The 21134-nt window shown below is 36.9% G+C and overlaps 1 protein-coding gene across 2 annotated transcripts in view; it reads right to left on the reverse strand.

Annotated features, from left to right (window-relative positions):
- The window catches only part of trmt12 (tRNA methyltransferase 12 homolog), a 34191-nt gene extending 13259 nt beyond the window's left edge, over window positions 1-20932 (reverse strand). The window contains exons 1-2 of one of the 2 annotated variants that reach the window (XM_062043998.1): window positions 20761-20932; window positions 9746-9863 (exon numbers count right to left, since the gene is read on the reverse strand). In XM_062043998.1, the coding sequence (XP_061899982.1) occupies window positions 9746-9863; window positions 20761-20791 (149 nt within the window). In that variant the 5' untranslated portion in view covers window positions 20792-20932. Of the gene's footprint in view, window positions 1-2904; window positions 3107-9745; window positions 9864-20760 lie in introns of those variants that run through there. The other variant, XM_062043999.1, reaches the window with a different exon arrangement.
- Between the last annotated feature and the right edge of the window lie 202 nt (window positions 20933-21134).

Raw genomic sequence — 21134 nt, forward strand, 5'->3', positions numbered from 1 at the left:
GGTGCCAAAAATGACAACGGATAATGCAATTTCTTCTTCTTTGTCCTCAAAATTCTACACACAATACCCTATAATGACAATGTGAACTCAGACACAACTTCCTCTAACTCCCAGTACGAATATCGTAGAGACACGAAACAAAAACCTCTATGTAGGTCTCACTCAGGACTACCACTTAGGACTAGCACCTGCCAAAAAGCGGACCCGACCAACGCTGCTTGCAGCTTTAATTATTATTATTTTTACAACACATTAATGTAAATAGAAATACAGTACCGCTGTTTAATTTTATTTTGGCAACTCAGCTGCCAGTTGTTTACCATAATAAAATGTGGTACCATAAAATCATCAACTGTGGATTTAAAAACAAACAGACAGCTCAGTCGACATAAAAAGAAATTGGTGGGGTTTTTTTCAACTTACAGTAATATGCTGTAAAAAACTCCCTAAATTTTACAGTAAAATCTATTGGTCATTTATATAGTGTACAATTTGATGGATAACTTGCTTCGAACCCATAAATTAAGCAGATAAAGTATTTATTTGGATTTTGACCAACAACGTTAGCTAATATAATATTTGTTGCAATATTGGACACTATTTTTTCCCCCCGTCAAACTACAAAAAACCCTCATACCTTTAGTAAGAAAATAAAAAAGTAAAGAAAGTGGATTTTGACCAACAACGTTAGCTAATATAATATTTGTTGCAATATTGGACACAATTTTTTTTCCCGTCAAACTACAAAAAACCCTAATACCTTTAGTAAGAAAATAAAAAAGTAAAGAAAGTGGATTTTGACCAACAATGTTAGCTAATATGATATTTGTTGCAATATTGGACACAATTTTTTCCCCCTGTCAAACTACAAAAAACCCTCATAACCTTTAGTAAGAAAATAAAAAAGTAAAGAAAGTGGATTTTGACCAACAACGTTAGCTAATATAATATTTGTTGCAATATTGGACACAATTTTTTTTCCCGTCAAACTACCAAAAACCCTAATACCTTTAGTAAGAAAATAAAAAAGTAAAGAAAGTGGATTTTGACCAACAACGTTAGCTAATATAATATTTGTTGCAATATTGGACACCATTTTCCCCCCTGTCAAACTACAAAAAACCCTAATACCTTTAGTAAGAAAATACAAAAGTAAAGAAAGAAAATATAAGGTTATACATACATGGGACATCTCTGCGCTGCTGACCCGTCTCCGCTCGAGATGGTCTCCTGCTGGCCCCACTATGGACTGGACTCTCACTATAATGTAAGATATACTATGGACTGGACTTTCGCAATATTATGTCAGACCCACTCGACGTCCATTGCATCCGGTCTCCCCTAGAGGGGGTGGGGGTTACCCACATATGTGGTCCTCTCCAAGGTTTCTCATAGACCAGGGGTCACCAACCTTTTTGAAACCAAGAGCTACTTCTTGGGTACTGATTAATGCGAAGGGCTACCAGTTTGATACACACTTAAATAAATTGCCGGAAATAGCCAATTTGCTCAATTTACCTTTAACTCTATGTTATTATTAATAATTAATGATATTTACACTTAATTGAACGGTTTAAAAGAGGAGAAAACACGAAAAAAATGACAATTAAATTTTGAAACAAAGTGTATCTTCAATTTCAACTCTTTAAAATTCAAAATTCAACCGAAAAAAAGAAGAGAAAAACTTAAAAAAAGAATTTATGGAACATCATTAGTAATTTTTCCTGATTAAGATTAATTTTAGAATTTTGATGACATGTTTTAAATAGGTTAAAATCCAATCTACACTTTGTTAGAATATATAACAAATTGGACCAAGCTATATTTCTAACAAAGACAAATCATTATTTCTTCTATATTTTCCAGAACAAAATTTTTAAAAGAAATTCAAAAGACCTTGAAATAAGATTTAAATTTGATTCTACAGATTTTCTAGATTTGCCAGAATAATTTTTTTGAATTTTAATCGTAATAAGTTTGAAGAAATATTTCACAAATATTCTTCGTCGAAAAAACAGAAGCTAAAATGAAGAATTAAATTAAAATGTATTTATTATTCTTTACAATAAAAAAAAAAAATTTACTTGAACATTGATTTAAATTGTCAGGAAAGAAGAGGAAGGAATTTAAAAGGTAAAAAGGTATATGTGTTTAAAAATCCTAAAATCATTTTTAAGGTTGTATTTTTTCTCTTAAATTGTCTTTCTGAAAGTTATAAGAAGCAAAGTAAAAAAAAAAAGAATTTATTTAAACAAGTGAAGACCAAGTCTGTAAAATATTTTCTTGGATTTTCAAATTCTATTTGAGTTTTGTCTCTCTCAGAATTAAAAATGTCGGGCAAAGCGAGACCAGCTTGCTAGTAAATAAATACAATTTAAAAAAAAGAGGCAGCTCACTGGTAAGTGCTGCTATTTGAGCTATTTTTAGAACAGGCCGGCGGGCTACTCATCTGGTCCTTACGGGCTACCTGGTGCCCGCGGGCACCGCGTTGGTGACCCCTGTCATAGACATTCACACCGACGTCCCATTGGGGTTGTGAGTTTTTCCTTGCCTTTATGTGGGTTCTGTACCGCGGATGTCGTTGTGGCTTGTGCAGCCCTTTGAGACACTTGTGATTGGGGACCGCTGATGTACATAACATGTTTAAAAAGGTTGGGGACCACTGATGTACATAACATGTTTATAAAGGTTGGGGACCACTGATGTACATAACATGTTTATAAAGGTTGGGGACCACTGATGTACATAACATGTTTAAAAAGGTTGGGGACACTGATGTACATAACATGTTTAAAAAGGTTGGGGACCACTGATGTACATAACATGTTTAAGCTCCGCCATGTTTTCGCTAGCCAAGCTAACATGCTAACAACTTAGCCTCTGCATCCACTCGCTGTAGCTTACCTGAATTCCTGTGCATCGCACTTAGGCACACGGAGGCAAGGTACCGCATCCATTCAATCCAGAATAAATATATCTACCGTCGAAATACTCCAGAAGTGGCTACTAACGTATCGGCATTAAGACGTTTGTATTTATAGATATCGGAACTACAGTCGAAATGTGTTTCTAGTCGGAAGACAAAGAACGAGGGACCGTGTGTAACACCGATAATTGTAACTGCGCGCTAACAACATTCTTTATTTTGGGGGTGAGTTTACATGTGAATAATCATATATTCTCTTTTAATAGTTTAAGAAGCAAGCATATTTTGGGGGTGAGTTTACATGTGAATAATCATATTCTCTTTTAATAGTTTAAGAAGCAAGCATATTTTGATGAAATCTGGAAGAAGAATTCAGTCGCAGTTTGGACAAGTTGCCGGTAGAGGTCGCAATGCAACAAAAAGCCATCCTGCGTTAGGGTTAGGGTGACGTGCACCTTCCACATCTCCACCTCCATCTTCCTCCTCTGCTGTGCTCAGATGCTCAGCAAACTTAGTGATGGACAGGATACCGGGAAAATGTCAGCTACAAGTTACTCTCCAGGCAGGGGAAGCTATAGCGGCAAGCATCAAGATTACAGTTAATAGGCGAGGGCGGACCTACGTCACTTCCGCCTACCAATCCCCTAGCAACCGGTAGTGTCACGCCAATTTTCTTCGCATCACAAAAACCTTCCTAACCCCCATTTACTTCCGGGGTCATTTCCGCTTACGTCAGTTCCTCTTACGTCATTGACAGCGATCGATAGCACTTCGTTTGACTCTTTTTTATAATACAGCGTTAACAAAACGTCTGAATTATCAACAATAATGTTGATTTAAAGTACAGACATTTAACATTGTATATTAATTAATATTACTGAAATGTTTCAACAATAATGTTGATTTAAAGTACAGACATTTAACAGTATTATATATTAATTAATACTAGTGAAATGGTTTCAACAATAATGTTGATTTAAAGTAGTACAGACATTTAACAGTATTATATATTAATTAATATTTTTTGCACGTTACCACGAAGACAGAAATTCGCAGCAGCGGCCCTAACACTCCACTTGAAATGTTGCGAAGCCTGCTGGTGTTTGACATAAGTCCCCTGGGACAGATAAAGACGAATATCATCCAGTGACGCCACCATTTTCAGGAGATTTGGATTTATCGATCGCTGGAAATGACGTAAGTAAGAGGAACTGACGTAGGCGGAAATGACCCCGGAAGTAAATGGGGGTTAGGAAGGTTTTTGTTATGGGAAGAAAATAGGCGTGACAGCTTCCCTTTCACCCTCCACATGTAGCTAGTTACGATGCTGTTAGCTTAGCCGCCGCACGACCGTCAACCTTTCACCCCCGCATGCGCACTAACGTCTCATTTCAGTGGACGAATAATGACCTGAATTTAGTCTGTCAGGTTGTCACCGACCGACAGGCTTTTTGCTTCTCTTAATGTTTTAGATGATGTCTTTTACTTTCATGAAGAAACACCAAATGTATCAATCCATGCCCCCTAGCCTTAGGAGCAGTTCTTGCACTATACAATAATCGACCAATACTAACTAGCTACAAGATGATGTGATAAGAGTTCTAACTTTGCGGACAGAAGTGATAACTAGAGTAAGCTATTTTTGATCCACAAACAGTATATAGATTTGACACATACAAACAAATTCAATCCAACACATTTCAACATTACAGACATTTGAGCAATCAACATCTTTATACAAACACAAATGTTAAAAAGAAAGTAAAGTAAGAGACAATACAAAAAGATTGGGCTTATCTAAAACAACTTCCATTCATTCAAAGACAATCATTTAAAAGCTTTTATATTATAAACCATTATCCAAGATTTGATTAAACATTTGAAATCAATAATCTCATGGGAGAATTTGGCTTCCCTGTTCAGAGGATTTCACTTTTAGAAACCAACTTTTACGTATGAAAAATGTAGCCTGAAAGGTATTATTATTGTAAGCGCCGCATGATGACGTCACTAAGGGGTGGGCTCAAGTCTACTTGGGATCTTGCTCAGGTGTTGTCAGTGGAGGGGCAACAGTTTTTGACTTAAGTCCTAAACTCTTAGTGCTACTGCTTGCCCAATAGAAATGAAGCTAGTTTACACGTGTGCAGCCGGCTAATAATCCATGATCAGAATGATGTCCATGTTTAACAAAAATGTTTATTGACATACAGTCACGTAAATAAAAGTCACTTTGTCATAAGACGGAAAATAAACAAATAATTGCTCAGCACAGTCAAAAAGTGTTGCGCCTCCACTCAGCAACCCCTGATCCCAAGTAGACCTGCACTTGGTCTTAGTGACATCAATCAATCAATCAATGTTTATTTATATAGCCCTAAATCACAAGTGTCTCAAAGGGCTGTACAAGCCACAACGACATCCTCGGTACAGAGCCCACATACGGGCAAGGAAAACTCACCCCAGTGGGACGTCGATGTGAATGACTATGAGAAACCTTGGAGAGGACCGCATATGTGGGTAACCCCCCCCCCCCCCCTCTAGGGGAGACCGAAAGCAATGGATGTCGAGTGGGTCTGACATAATATTGTGAAAGTCCAACACATCCCGAGCGGAGACGGGTCAGCAGCGTAGAGATGTCCCCATCCGATGGACAGGCTAGCGGTCCACCCCGGGTTGGGAGCAGAGTAGAAAAGAAAAGAAACGGCAGATCAACTGGTCTAAAAAGGGAGTCTATTTAAAGGCTAGAGTATACAAATTAGAACCTTTATTTAACCAGATAAGAAAACCCATTGAGATCAAGATCTCTTTCACAAGGGTGACCTGGCCAAGAGGTCAACAGCACATGTCACAGAGCAGTATCAAAATAAATACATCAAGACATACATTTTAAAATACATAAGAGAACTGTAAAACAACAGAGATTTACATCTTTAAAAACACAGGCACTGTACAAACGTCTCTCGCTGTTTGTCCTTCAGGACAGAACGGAAGGCTCCAAATGGAAGTAGTTCTGTAAGTTTCAGTTTCGTCTGCAATTCATTCCATGCCATAGGGGCAGCAATGCCAAAAGCTCTTTTGCCAAATTCAGTCCGTACATGAGGAACAGTTAAAACATACAAATTGTTAGAACGTAATGCGTAAGAGCTGCTTTTTCTTTGTAACAGAGTACACAAGTATGGAGGTATTAAACCTAAAAGAGCCTTATAAATTAAAGTCAGCCAATGTGTGTATCTGCGTGCACTCAATGAAGATAAATGAGTTTTAAGATGAGACTTAAATGCTTCTACTGAGGTAGCATCTCTAACTTTTACCGGGAGGGCATTCCATAGTATTGGAGCCCGAATAGAAAACGCTCTATAGCCCGCAGACTTTTTTTGGGCTCTGGGAATCACTAATAAGCCGGAGTTCTTTGAACGCAGATTTCTTGCCGGGACATATGGTACAATACAATCGTCAAGATAGGATGGAGCTAGACCGTGTAGTATTTTATACGTAAGTAGTAAAACCTTAAAGTCGCATCTTAGGTGCACAGGAAGCCAGTGCAGGTGAGCCAGTATAGGCGTAATATGATCAAACTTTCTTGTTTTTGTCAAAAGTCTAGCAGCCGCATTTTGTACCATCTGTAATCTTTTAATGCTAGACATAGGGAGGCCCGAAAATAAAACGTTACAGTAATCGAGACGAGATGTAACGAACACATGGATAATGATCTCAGCGTCGCTTGTGGACAAAATGGAACGAATTTTAGCGATATTACGGAGATGAAAGAAGGCCGTTTTAGTAACACTCTTAATGTGTGACTCAAACGAGAGAGTTGGGTGGAAGATAATACCCAGATTCTTTACCGAGTCGCCATGTGTAATTGTTTGGTTGTCAAATGTTAAGGTGGTATTATTAAATAGATGTCGGTGTTGAGCAGGACCGATAATCAGCATTTCCGTTTTCTTAGCGTTGAGTTGCAAAAAGTTAGCGGACTATTATCCAGCCTGGCACTGGCTAGTTCTAGCTTAACAGACTCCTTATTAGCGCTTCTTTGAGGATTAGCTTTTAGCTTTTTCGTTAGCCCCGCTAACAACAACGCCTTCAGCTTTGTTGTTAGCCCCGCCCGACATCCCCGCTTCTGCTTCCGAGCGCACCGCTTACGTCTCTTTCGCTGACGGTCTCCGCTGGTAGTGGACGCCGCTGCTTCAAAGGCCACTGCTGGATGTAGCTCGCGAAGAATTCCCAAGCTAGCGAGTAGGTCCACCGTACACGCATCTTTCAGCCCAAAATGGCCCGATCTCTCCACATCCAGAATCGTAAGTAAATATACATACATACATGTATGTATACACACATATATATATATATATATATATATATATATATATATATATATATATATATATATATATATATATATATATATATATATATATATATATATATATATACACACACACACATACATAGATACATACATATATATAAATATACATATACAGATATATATATATATACACATACAGATATATATACACATATATATATATATATATATATATATATACACACATACATATATATATATATATATATATATATATATATATATATATATATATATATATATATATATATATATATATATATATATATATATATATATATATATATATACAGTATATATACTGTATATATATACATATACATACATACAGTATATATACTGTATATATACACATATCTGTAAGTGGAAGAGCATTTTGCTTTTTATGTCACTTTTGTTCCGTTAAAATCTCATCTTTGAAACGTTTGTACAAGTTTAAAATGATCGCATTGCTAGGTTTTGTCATCATGTCAATAAGCTCGTCCATTGTGTTTGCATTAAGTTAGCGCTATAAGAGCCAACCTTCATCCTGTATGGTAGCATTATTTTTGTTTTTGTTTATACCAAACAGTATTGTTGACTTAACATGATTCATTTAACAAGTATATGCACTTCCTGTGTATATTGATGTACTTTCCTTTGTGTGCTTAGTTTTACAGTAAATGTATTGTGGAGACTATCAGTTAACAACCACAAGTTCAATGTTTTTCATCTCAAACTTTAAGGACTGTTTACATATATCTGGTTAACTAAATTCCATCATTCAGGGGGGTAGAATAGTATATATCAGGGGTCACCAACGCGGTGCCCGCGGGCACCAGGTAGCCCGTAAGGACCAGATGAGTAGCCCGCTGGCCTGTTCTAAAAATAGCTCAAATAGCAGCACTTAGCAGTGAGCTGCCTCTATTTTTTGAATTGTATTTATTTACTAGCAAGCTGGTCTCGCTTTGCCCGACATTTTTAATTCTAAGAGAGACAAAACTCAAATAGAATTTGAAAATCCAAGAAAATATTTTAAAGACTTGGTCTTCACTTGTTTAAATAAATTCATAATTTTTTTTTACTTTGCTTCTTATAACTTTCAGAAAGACAATTTGAGAGAAAAAATACAACCCTAAAAATGATTTTAGGATTTTTAAACACATATACCTTTTTACCTTTTAAATTCCTTCCTCTTTTTTCCTGACAATTTAAATCAATGTTCAAGTAAATTTATTTTTTTATTGTAAAGAATAATAATTCAAATTTTAATTTAATTCTTAATTTTAGCTTCTGTTTTTTCGACGAAGAAGATTTGTGAAATATTTCTTCAAACTTATTATGATTAAAATTCAAAAAAATTATTCTGGCAAATCTACAAAATCTGTAGAATCAATCAATCAATCAATCAATCAATCAATGTTTATTTATACAGCCCTAAATCACAAGTGTCTCAAAGGGCTGTACAAGCCACAACGACATCCTCGGTACAGAGCCCCAATCAAATTTCAATCTTATTTCAAAGTCTTTTGAATTTCTTTTAAAAATTTTGTTCTGGAAAATCTAGAAGAAATAATGATTTGTCTTTGTTAGAAATATAGCTTGGACCAATTTGTTATATATTCTAACAAAGTGTAGATTTGATTTTAACCTATTTAAAACATGTCATCAAAATTTTAAAATTAATCTTAATCAGGAAAAATTACTAATGATGTCCCATAAATTATTTTTTTTATTTTTTTCAAAAAGATTCGAATTAGCTAGTTTTTCTCTTCTTTTTTTCGGTTGAATTTTGAATTTTAAAGAGTCGAAATTGAAGATAAACTATGTTTCAAAATGTGATTGTCATTTTTTTTGTGTTTTCTCCTCTTTTAAACCGTTCAATTAAGAGTACATATCATTAATTATTAATAATAACATAGAGTTAAAGGTAAAATGAGCAAATTGGCTATTTCTGGCAATTTATTTAAGTGTGTATCAAACTGGTAGCCCTTCGCATTAATCAGTACCCAAGAAGTAGCTCTTGCTTTCAAAAAGGTTGGTGACCCCTGGTATATATAAATAAATCACTAAAAGCAGCAACAATTGAAAAATAGCAAAATGATATAATGTTACAAGAGAAAAATGTGCTGATATTAATAACATAGATTTGTCTTTAAATATATGCATACATTTTGTTTATCCTTTAAAATAACACTGTATGATGATGTCATATTAACACCGCCCCACCACACCCCTTACACATCTCCATCGCCACAAATAGCTTGCCAATCAATGCAAAACACTGATATGATAAACATTCAACATTATTTAAAACAGAGCGTTATTATATTGAAAAAGACAGAGTGTTGGCATGGTGCACATTTAAACGCAACCTGCTGCTGATTTGGCCCAAGAGCGAAAGACAAAACCATCATGGCGTCTCATTTGGCTTACGTGCTTTCTGCAAGATAACCAAAGTGTGACGCTACCTGCTGTCTGAGGAGTTAAGAGATGTGGAGAGCGCGGTGGAGGTGTTGATGACCTCATCTTCGAATTGGTGACTCTGAGGCAGTCGTAGTGGCGTGCTGGTGTGGTACCGATGCAGCACTGCAAGGGCGAAAACAATCAGAAAATATACTCACAATTTCACTTGTTGAATAGCCTTCTTTTGCTAAGCAACATACAGTTTTTTTATTTATTCCAATACAATTATGGCTGCCTTCAGAGGGCTGATTGTAACAGCAAAACATGTCTAATACAACCATATACATGTAGACCAGGGGCCGTACTTATCAAGCTTCTTAGAGTGCCATTTTACACTTAAGTCCTGAGAATTTGCGAAATTTAGTCCTACTCTCAAACTTAAGAATAAAAGCTTTTTATCAACGTTCTTAAGTCTAAGAATCACTCCTACTCTCCACGATATTTAAGAGACCTTCAGAGGTGTCTTAAGTGGTTAGGAGTTGCCAGCAGGGGATGGCACTGAGGCGAGAGAGACGTGCGCGAACGTTCAGGGAACGGAACAATGTTTTTTGTTTTTTTGATGACGAGCAGCTGATCAAACGGTATCGTTTAGACAGAGCGGATATTATTTTTGTCACAGATTTAATACTTTTCGATTCCTTGTTGATTTCTGCATGTGTCTGCAGTGGGCTAGTATATATAGAGCCACCCACACCAGTCTCAAATTAGTTGCCTAATTAATGAATTGGAAAGAAAATGTTATGAGAGTAGCGTATGTGTGTGGCCGTGAGGTGAGTGACGTCAGTGAGTGTGTGGGCGATAGAAGAGAGGGAGCGGTAGCGTGAGTGCCGGCGGGGACTAGTTTGTTTTGTATTATTTTGTAGTTTATTGTCAAAATATACACTCCCATTGTCCACTTAAATATTTCCAAGATATTTCTTTATTCTTAGACAACGGATTCCCTTCCGTGATTGGTCATTTCTATGGACACAGAAATGACGTCACCTAAAATTCCATTTACGGCACATAGTAATGTCGTAATTCAGCTCTGAGTGTGACACTTAAGATTCAGTCCTACACTTTGCTGAAAGTGTGAGTAAGACGCTTGATAACTAACTTTTAAGTGCAGCTTTCAGCGAAGAATTTATTTACTCTTAAGTCAACTCTTAGCAGACTTCTTAGGAGTAATTCTGAGAAGCTTGATAAGTACGGCCCCAGAGCTATTCAACTGGTGGCACAAATACTACCAGTACCAGCTCCCTGAGTTCAGTTCAAAACTTGAGGGACTTACATTTTTGCAGCAAATTCCTAAAAACACTCCTGGTGGCCTGTGAGTTTAGTTCAGTTTTTAATGGTAAAAAATAAAAAAATAAAAAAGGGCAGCTCATTTGCCAGAATTTTACTGTAATATCTACATTTGTTTTTTTTTACTGTAAATTAAAAAAAAGCAATTCTACAGTAAAATTTTGGCACCCGAGCTGCCAGTTTTTTTTTTTTTTTTTACAGCAAATCAACCACTTTATATTTTTGGGTGTATTACTGTAAATGCCAAAAAGGCACCACAGTTTATTAAAGTTAAAAAAAGTACTGTTTTTTTTCATTTAGAGGAAAATGCTGTAAAAACCACAGTAAATTTCACAATTTTACCATGAAATCTATTTCTACATTTACATTGCAAACTTTGATGAATAACTTGCTTTGAAATCATTATTATTAGTATTTATTTATATTTAAAAAAAAAGTTTGAATTAGGGATGTCCGATAATGTGCTTTTTGTCGGTATCCGATATTCCGATATCAACCGATACCGATATCAACCAATACCGATATATACAGTCGTGGAATTAACACATTATAATGCCTAATTTGGACAACCAGGTATGGTGAAGATAAGGTCCTTTTTTAAAAATAAAAATAAAATAAAATAAGATAAATAAATCAAAAACATTTTCTTGAATAAAAAAGAAAGTAAAACAATACAAAAACAGTTACATAGGAACTAGTAATGAATGACAATGAGTAAAATTAACTGTTAAAGGTTAGTACTATTAGTGGACCAGCAGCACGCACAATCATGTGTGCTTACGGACTGTATCCCTTGCAGACTGTATTGATATATATTGATATATAATGTAGGAACCAGAATATTAATAACAGAAAGAAACAACCCTTTTGTGTGAATGAGTGTAAATGGGAGAGGGATGTTTTTTGGGTTGGTGCACTAATTGTAAGTGTATCTTGTTTTTTTTAATGTTGATTTAATAAAAAAAAAAAAAAAAAAAAACAATACCGATAACAAAAAAAACGATACTGATAATTTCTGATATTACATTTTAAAGCATTTATAGGCCGATATTATCGGACATCTCTAGTTTGAATGTTTGATTATAGAATTTTGCATAATTAGACTGCATTGTACATAATATGTAGTGTATTGTACACAATATGTAGTGTATTGTACACAATATGTAGTGTATTGTACACAATATGTAGTGCATTGTACATAATATGTACTGTATTGTACATAATATGTACTGTATTATACACAATATGTAGTGCATTGTACATAATATGTAGTGTATTGTACACAATATGTAGTGCATTGTACATAATATGTAGTGTATTGTACATAATATGTAGTGTATTGTACACAATATGTAGTGCATTGTACTGTCGTAGAATTTCTGACCTTTGACCTATAGTTCATGTCTGTCAAAAATGTATGCTCATTTTGATTTCTCTTCCTCTTCTGTGGGACAAAAGTGAACTTTAAGTCGTGCCAACCTGTCTAACTGAATGTGTTGACTGTCTGAAAGATTCGAGTTGTTATGGAACAGATAGGGAAAACAAAATAAGACATTGACGCACTAACAAGAGAGATAAGAAAGGGATAAAGCCAAACGAAGACAGTGTTTTGGGCACCATCTTCTTTTCCATGGTGACGGGCGCGCCCGGGGGGGAAACTTTCTGTGTGCTAGACAACTCAACCCAACTATTGTACCATTTGATTATGAGTAAAATAAAACTCTTGTGTTAAATCTACTTTGGTTCTCATTGACAACCTGGACTTTCCACTACAAAATTGGCGTCACGAACTAGGATGGTCCAGAACTCTGCAAGTCAACATCCGATCCGGCTTCTCTCTCAGGCAGACAACGCTTGCACGCGCGCATCTAATAAAAGGTAAGCTATTTTGCTTATTGTGTAAAAGTTGTCTGTCTGAAGAGAAACGGGATCGGTAAGATAAAAACTGAAATTTTTTTTCATAAAAGATAGTTCTCCAAAAACAACCTAGACTGAGGCATGTGTTGGTTGGCTTGAGTTGTATTATATGTGATCATTTGTCTGTGTGTTTTGTTGAAAACTTGTAATCTCTTGTTTTTAACAAATGGGGATTGTTGATAGAATTTTGGTGGTTTGGAGTGCAGAAGCATAGACGATGTGAGACGAAAAATTTCTTTGCAAGTACATGGTTAGCCGGAGTTGGACACAGCGAAATTTAAGGCAAGGTTGGCTAAACTGATGTGACATTTGGCCCACACAAATTTATGACGTCTATGAAGGTCCTACGTATCTGTCTATGTGGAAGCTGCAGCCGGGTAAAAAGCCTGATATAAGGTGATCGTTCAGTGACTCCGGTAGAGGAGATCAACTGAGCCAAGTTGTCACGAATTTGGAAATTTGCTGCAGTATAGATGGATAGAGTAAGGGCTCCATATGGTAGAGACTTGGTGAAACTATATGGACTGACCAGACACGATGTACTGTAGAAATTGAAGGGTGATTCCTGGAAATTCTACAGCGCCTTAGGCTGTTATCCGTGTTGGTCAGGAAGGAAAAGCAGGATTTGCTCCGCTGAATGGGTTAATCGCCATTATATGAGTAAAAATGACCTGCGTGTGTGTGTTATGAGACGGCCGATTCCACAAAAGCACGCGTGCATTAGTTGTTTATATTGGTCCGGACCAGGGGGGAGTGTTTTGTGGGATAAAAATGTGTGTTTTTAAATTTATATATATATATCTGCGTATTTTAATAACTTTTGTGTAGCACCTGGTTTCTTATCTGTTTTAATTCTCCCTCATGCTTTTGTGAGAGTTCCCTAACGCTTTTTTCGCACCTACGCTGATCTGCAAGAGCTGGGAAATTGTTGGTTATGTGTGTGTGTGTGAGAAAATAGACAAAGTTATGTACAGAAAACACATGAGTGAATGATCCATCCATATAATTATTTTCTTTCGCTTATCAAGAGGTTGGATCGCGGAGGCAGCAGCCTAAGCAGGGAGGCTCCCCCTCGTGGGCGCTGCGAGCTAATTCCAGTCATTTGAATTTGTTTTTAACTATACTGGTGATTGTGACTGTGCGATATTACAGTTGTTTTAATTTACCAGCTCTTGCTCGCTGGTAAATTCTCTGTGTGTGAGTGACTGTGTGACGCATAAAAAAAAAAAAAGAGCTGGGAGACATTTTGAGATAAGAGTGTGTGCGTGTGACGAGGCTGTGTGAGTGACAGCTGCGTGAGGCATTGGTTCGAAGAGGAGTGACACTGATAGCATTGAGCTGGGTTAGCATTGTGTTAGCATAGCATTGAGCTAGGTTAGCATTGTGTTAGCATAGCATGGGGCTAGGTTAGCAAAAGTTTGCTTACTGAGGCATAGTAAGGCTAGGTTAGCATCTAGCTTGGCATTACTAAGTGTGGTTGAACAGTTATTCTCGGTCTGTAGAGTGTGCTAGTAGTAGATGCTTGCTAAGTCCAGTAAAATAATAGATATATGGAAAATTACACGTTTAAATATCAATAAATAAATACGGATTGTGGGACATTGAAACATTGTTTAATTCATCATTCATTTATATGTCTAGTATACTTTTTTTTTGGTACAGCCTTGTTGCTTATCTGATCCATCCAGTTTCTGTGTGGAAGTTGAGTCAAACACACACGCACGAACATCATAGATTAGGACACACTGTAACTTTGAATTAATAGTTATACAACAAATAAATTAATAATATTGAATTTAAATTTGAGAAAGATAAATTGATTATACATTGACATTTTAAATTTTTTAGGAATAAACACAAAATAAAACAAAAGTTAACTTTATATTCTAATACATCTAAGGGCATCTGTGAAACATAGAGTCTGAAGAAGTACAGATAAGAGCCACTCAGCGCCATTGTCAAAACAAAACGTAGAGAAGCGTTAAACAAATTCTAATCAGAAGGAAGACAGACCAAAATATGAGAACTTAAGTAAACAGACAGCAAGTAAACCAGAAATAATAATGTAAATAAATAACAAAGAAAGCAAATTTCTATGTGACATTGGTGCATGTAGAATTACAAATAGAGAATAAAACTAAATGGAAATAACTGTCTGCAAGATGAGCATGACGTCATGAATTGTGCTCGGGTTAGTAATAGATAGATAGATAGACAGATAAAACGTTATTGATTCCTTCAGGAGAGTTCCCTTTGGAAGAAGAACTAAAAAGTAAACAGTAACTAATAAGGGTATAAATGGAAACAAAATAGATTCTATTAAAAGAGAAACTAGGCATTAACAACCATGATATAAAAAAAAGTATTGCACTGTTATTGTTTTGCATTCCCTGTCATCCTAGCCCCCCAAAGAGGAGTTGTACAGTGTAATGATGTATGTGACAAAGGATTTTTCATAGGCTAAACCAGTAGTTCTCAAATGAGGGTATGGTGTTTCCGCCCGGACAAAAAAGGGAGGTACTTGAAGGTATGCCAAGGGGTACCTGAGATTTTAAATATTTTAAAATGCAGACAATGAAAATGGACACAGTGCGGACGTTAAAAGTTCAAAGATTAAAAGATTTAGCTGAAAGATAAGGAGAAACGTGAATAAAAACATTCCTTTGTTTTGGAGAGTATCACGCACAGCAGGAGGTCAGAGTGCAAGCATGACAGCTTGCTCGCGCCTACTGATAGACAAATGATAGGTTAAATTAACTTATAGATAATCTTTAAGTGAATTAAAAGGGTACTTAAATACACATGAAGTAGTACGTATAATCTTTGAATTAAGGTTTTTGATTAGCAATTAATGGGATAGTTAAGACTGTAATTTTAAAACGTGATATGCAAATTGAACTAACCGAGAGGATATGAAAACGATGGGTGTACATGTTTTGAGTTCCAAATTCTGGAGGAAAAAACCTCAACAAAACGTAAAACCATACAGACGGACTTGGGTGATAGCCACGGTTGTGCTAGGTCAAGCGAGGGTGGAAAGGATATGCAGCCGGGGGACTGCCAACTTCTCTGAACAAGACAAGCTCCAAGGTGTAGCCAGAACATGCTCACAAAAATACAGGTGTGACAGCAGGACGAACAGCAGGATACAAACAGACCCCTGCTGGACATAAGTGTCAACGGACAATGTTCAACACAATCTTTGAAGCATTCCTTTGTGGTCAACCTGCACACACCTTGTAATGACCTGCTTACGAACTGTGCCCTGACAATTCAATACTGCACAGAAGGAACTTCCTGATGTTGCCTGACAGCACGACATCAGCTGACAACTACTGGGGACGCCTCCCAGGAACGAGTGGAGGACGGGGACTGCTCCAACTGTCCTAGCGCTGGCTGACGGAGGTGCGTCCGTGTGTCCTGCCACCCAAACCGCCAAAGTGTATGATCACCAATTAGACGACTCATAATAGGAGCCTTTTGACTCTTATATATGGTGGGACTCAAGGTATGGCCGCTCATGTGAACTATCCTTAAAACAATTAGAATGGTATAAGATGGACAACTAATGACCCACATTGTTCCCTCTGTCCTGCCTACGAAACAAAAAAAATTTAGGTCAAATGATAAAACAGGGCGTAGCTGCCGCTGATTGAACCGATACGCAAATCAATTATTTCGGTTGTCTGTTAAAAACATAGCTATTGGTTGCAATTTGGACATTTCTGCTGTAGGCTACAAAGAGCTAGCAGCTACACAACAGCTGAGCTAAAACAAAATTTAAGCATATCAAATATTTATAGTTGTTTATTACATACACAAAGTCGCAGAGAGACAGAAGTCTGTAGAAAGTATTCAGTAACAAACGTGTCCGCATTATTAAACTTTCTACCACAGGAAACATACTGAAAAAATACAGCAGTTACTGTCAGACTCTAATCCGGATTACCTTGTCTATCAGAGACATGGTTAAAACCCACAACACCTTTCGTTCTAATTAATGTCCCGGGGGACAAGATTACAGAAAAGACAGATCGAGTGACAAAGGGGGGAGGAATTATGATTTATGAAAGGGAAAACATTAAAAGTAGATCAATTTGAGTATGTTGAAATTAAAATCACATTTTCCTCAGAAATGTATTTCAAGGTAATTGTAGTATACCGACCGACCACAGCTAAAGACATTTTTCTTGATTCATTTTCAGACATCCTCAAACAGCATAGTATGAAAGAAGTAACGTCATGGAGGACGTTAATCTGGACTGGTTAAATAAGACGCGTAGAAAGAAACTTAAGGATATTATAAACGGCTTCTATATGATACAAATGATAAGCAGCCCTACTAGAATTACAATTGGATGACAAAAATTAAAGAGAACATCTGTAAATACACAAATACAAAACCAGAAAGAAGAGTGCTAAAATAAAAATACCATTGGATTCTAATAAAGACATCGGGACTCAGCTCTCAAAAGAGCAATTATAACAGGTCTAAATACAGATCGTATGATTTTAAAGTTTGGAGGAACAAAGTTACAATGTTTATGCGGAAGTCTAAGGCTGACTTTCACTTAGAATTAATTAAAGCTGCAAAAAGGAACAATAGAGAGTTATGGAAAACCAGATACAAACTTACGGAAAGAGAGCAAACAAGAAACAACACTATAACATTAAATATCAATGGCGCTACTATCGCAGACAGTCTGGACATAAGTGGTAATTTTAATGAACATTTCATCAGTCTGTACAAACCCTGAATAAAAAATCCCTCAAAATCAGTGCAAATAATTGTCATTTATTCAGGATGGACTAATTTTAGAATTAACAAATGAAACAAAGTTCAACAAAATCTTCACTGCATTATCAGACTCACGATCTAGATATATATATATATGGGTTGGACACTATCTTCCTAAAAACATATAAGGATTGTATTATTGCTCGTATAACAACGATTGATAAATAAATCAATAACGGAAAACACTTTCCCTACCACGTCGAGAAACTGCTACTATAATTAAATCCATAAAGCAGGAAATAAAGAAGACCAGAACATGTACAGACCAATTAGCTTTCTCCATGTTATAACAAAAGGAATAGAACATTTGAAATTAAAAAGTGGCTTTGGAGCAATCAAGGCTGCTCACACGGTCACTAAGATGGGCATTATGTTGACACATCAATTTAATGAGTATTATATTTATCTATGAGAGCATTTTTGTTGTAAATTGTGAGGTATGGCTGTTAAAAGCTTGGTTGTTTTTACGAATGATGACAGATGTGAACAAGAGCATGTATTGTCTTTGTGTGATGATGTCAATACGGTGTGCTTGTATTGTATGGTAAGTATGTGTCCATGAAGGGGCATTTGGTGACTTTTCTTATCATTGAATACATGCTACAGTATGATTATTTTTGATTAATTATTGATTATTATGAATGTATATATTTATTATGATTAATTAGTGTCATAATTTTATTGCTTGATTTGTGGATCTCTTTAATTTAGGTAGCCAGGGACTACAGATGGAAAGTAGCTATTTAGATATAATCTAGTACAGAACATATCTGTTTCTGAACTTAATGTTTCTGTGCATTGTCCCATCATAGATAGACTAAATTAAATACAACTATTTAGTGAATTATTGTGGCCACAATAATTCACTAGGTGTTGTAAAATATCAAAGTACTATTGCAAAAGCGAACAGTGACCTCAAACATGACCTGTCCTCCGCCTCTGTTCTTGCTGCACTTGACTATCAGCTGCCTTTTCTTTTTCTTGGATGTTTCTGAAACTACTAATACTACTACTACTAGTACTATTACTATTACTACGACTAACACTGTCCCTGTGAGAGGGACAGAGGGGGGAGGTGAGTTTGGATTGGGTCAAGTTTGAGCGTGTTGAGGTTTTATTTAATCGATATGATCAATCCGGTACAAGGATAAAGGAACGTAATGATTTAGATTGACATTTTGCAGTGGTTCGCGAAAGCAACCCCACCCTCAAAGGAGGGTGCCAATTCAGTAATTAAATATTTTGTGAATGATCTAATATCCCGACATGGTTTCCCCAAAAAGATTAGGTCAAACAACGGCACCTATTTTAAGAAAACAGGTTATCATCTTCAGTCACAAGATCAGCACTTCTCAGGACCAGGAGCTTCCTAGGGAGGTGGAAAGACCATGAGACCAAAATGGTAAGTTTGCAAAATGTAGAATTTGTGTGCCAGTTCCTCTGTGCAGATTTGAGGATGAAAGCAGCCACTCCAGATTCCCTTGCACTCGCTAAGAGGGGCACGGTCAAAGCCGATCCAGGACCAACACCCGATACCTGACTGGAAGGAACCGAGAGGAGAGACAACACCTTGCCAGCGATGACGAGAACAACTAACGTTGCCAGCCAATGTGTCCACCGGGACTCCAGCAGCTGTGGAAAGAAGTGTCGGGAGTGCCGAAGCAGCGAGGAGGCGTTGAAGCAAGCCGAGGGCCTGGACCAAAGCCCCAACGCCCCATACTTTGCCCCGCCTTCCCCAAAGCCCCATACTTTTCCCCAATTTCGGCCAGCACGGACATGCCATTAAACAGTCTGCCCAATGGACTGAACCACACCCCAAGAAGAGACAGAGACAGACTGTTTGAGTGGATCTCTTTCTTCACCAAGGCAGCCAAAAGCCCAACGAGGTGTCGGCAGGCCACCAGCCTGAGGCACCACCGAGCCATCTATACGAGCACTAATCGAACATGGACTCATACGAAATTCAGTTGTGTGTACAAAATCAATTGGTAACTACATTCATTGCAAATGCCGGGAAAAATAATAATGCAACAGCTTACAGTCATAAGTCTATATTAATTCTAAACCAGATCTTGTTTGATTCATTATTAATGTGAAAATACATCTTGAATAAGCATATATATATTCATCTAATTATGTTCATGATCAAAGTATTTTGGTATTACGTTACTAACTCAAAGGGTAGGCCACTAATTGTGTTCTGTGAGATGGTTTTACTGCAGGCTGGTAACAGCGATCGCTCTGAAGGAGGGTCATAGACGGAATTTTTGCCTCGTATAAAAACATTGAGGTTTTTGCCTCTATCTGCGGTAGAGATTTAATTTAGTGGTCTATATCAGAAATTGATTTGGTCCAGGGTCTTAAGACCCTGGAAGGCGGGTATGTCGTAGAATTTCTGACCTTTGACCTATAGTTCATGTCTGTCAAAAATGTATGCTCATTTTGATTTCTCTTCCTCTTCTGTGGGACAAAAGTGAACTTTAAGTCGTGCCAACCTGTCTAACTGAATGTGTTGACTGTCTGAAAGATTCGAGTTGTTATGGAACAGATAGGGAAAACAAAATAAGACATTGACGCACTAACAAGAGAGATAAGAAAGGGATAAAGCCAAACGAAGACAGTGTTTTGGGCACCATCTTCTTTTCCATGGTGACGGGCGCGCCCGGGGGGGAAACTTTCTGTGTGCTAGACAACTCAACCCAACTATTGTACCATTTGATTATGAGTAAAATAAAACTCTTGTGTTAAATCTACTTTGGTTCTCATTGACAACCTGGACTTTCCACTACAGTACACAATATGTAGTGTATTGTACACAATATGTAGTGCATTGTACATAATATGTAGTGTATTGTACATAATATGTAGTGTATTGTACACAATATGTAGTGTATTGTACATAATATGTAGTGTATTGTACATAATATGTACTTTATTGTACATAATGAGAGGAGTTAGTTGTGAGTAAATAAACAGCAGCCAGTTGTCGTGTCAGTCAGCTCTGACTTAGTTCGCTCTTACCTCGCCACACAAGTCCTTTAGCTCTCCACATGCTGCTTGTCCTCCCTCACAGGACGAATGATGTCCACTTGGAAGACATTCTAGTTGACATTTGTAAGTTTCCACGGCGGTTATGAGGTATTAGTATTCATTTACTACACACGCCAAGAAACGGCTGTCTTCAAAAGCGCCATCGTCCCGGAAGTGATTCAGGAAGTCGCATGACGCAATCGCACCTTTTCTCCAAGCGGGGCTGCAGCGTCATCGTGTGGCCAGAAAAGGTAACGGAAGAAGAAGTGACATATCAATGAAGTACATCTGTGTTTTTCAACCTTTTTGGAGCCAAGGCTAATTTTTTTTTCATTGGAAAAAAATCCAGTGGCAGAAAATGTTAA

This window comes from Entelurus aequoreus, linkage group LG04, assembly GCF_033978785.1.
Source record: "Entelurus aequoreus isolate RoL-2023_Sb linkage group LG04, RoL_Eaeq_v1.1, whole genome shotgun sequence".
Taxonomy (NCBI): Eukaryota; Metazoa; Chordata; class Actinopteri; order Syngnathiformes; family Syngnathidae; genus Entelurus; species Entelurus aequoreus.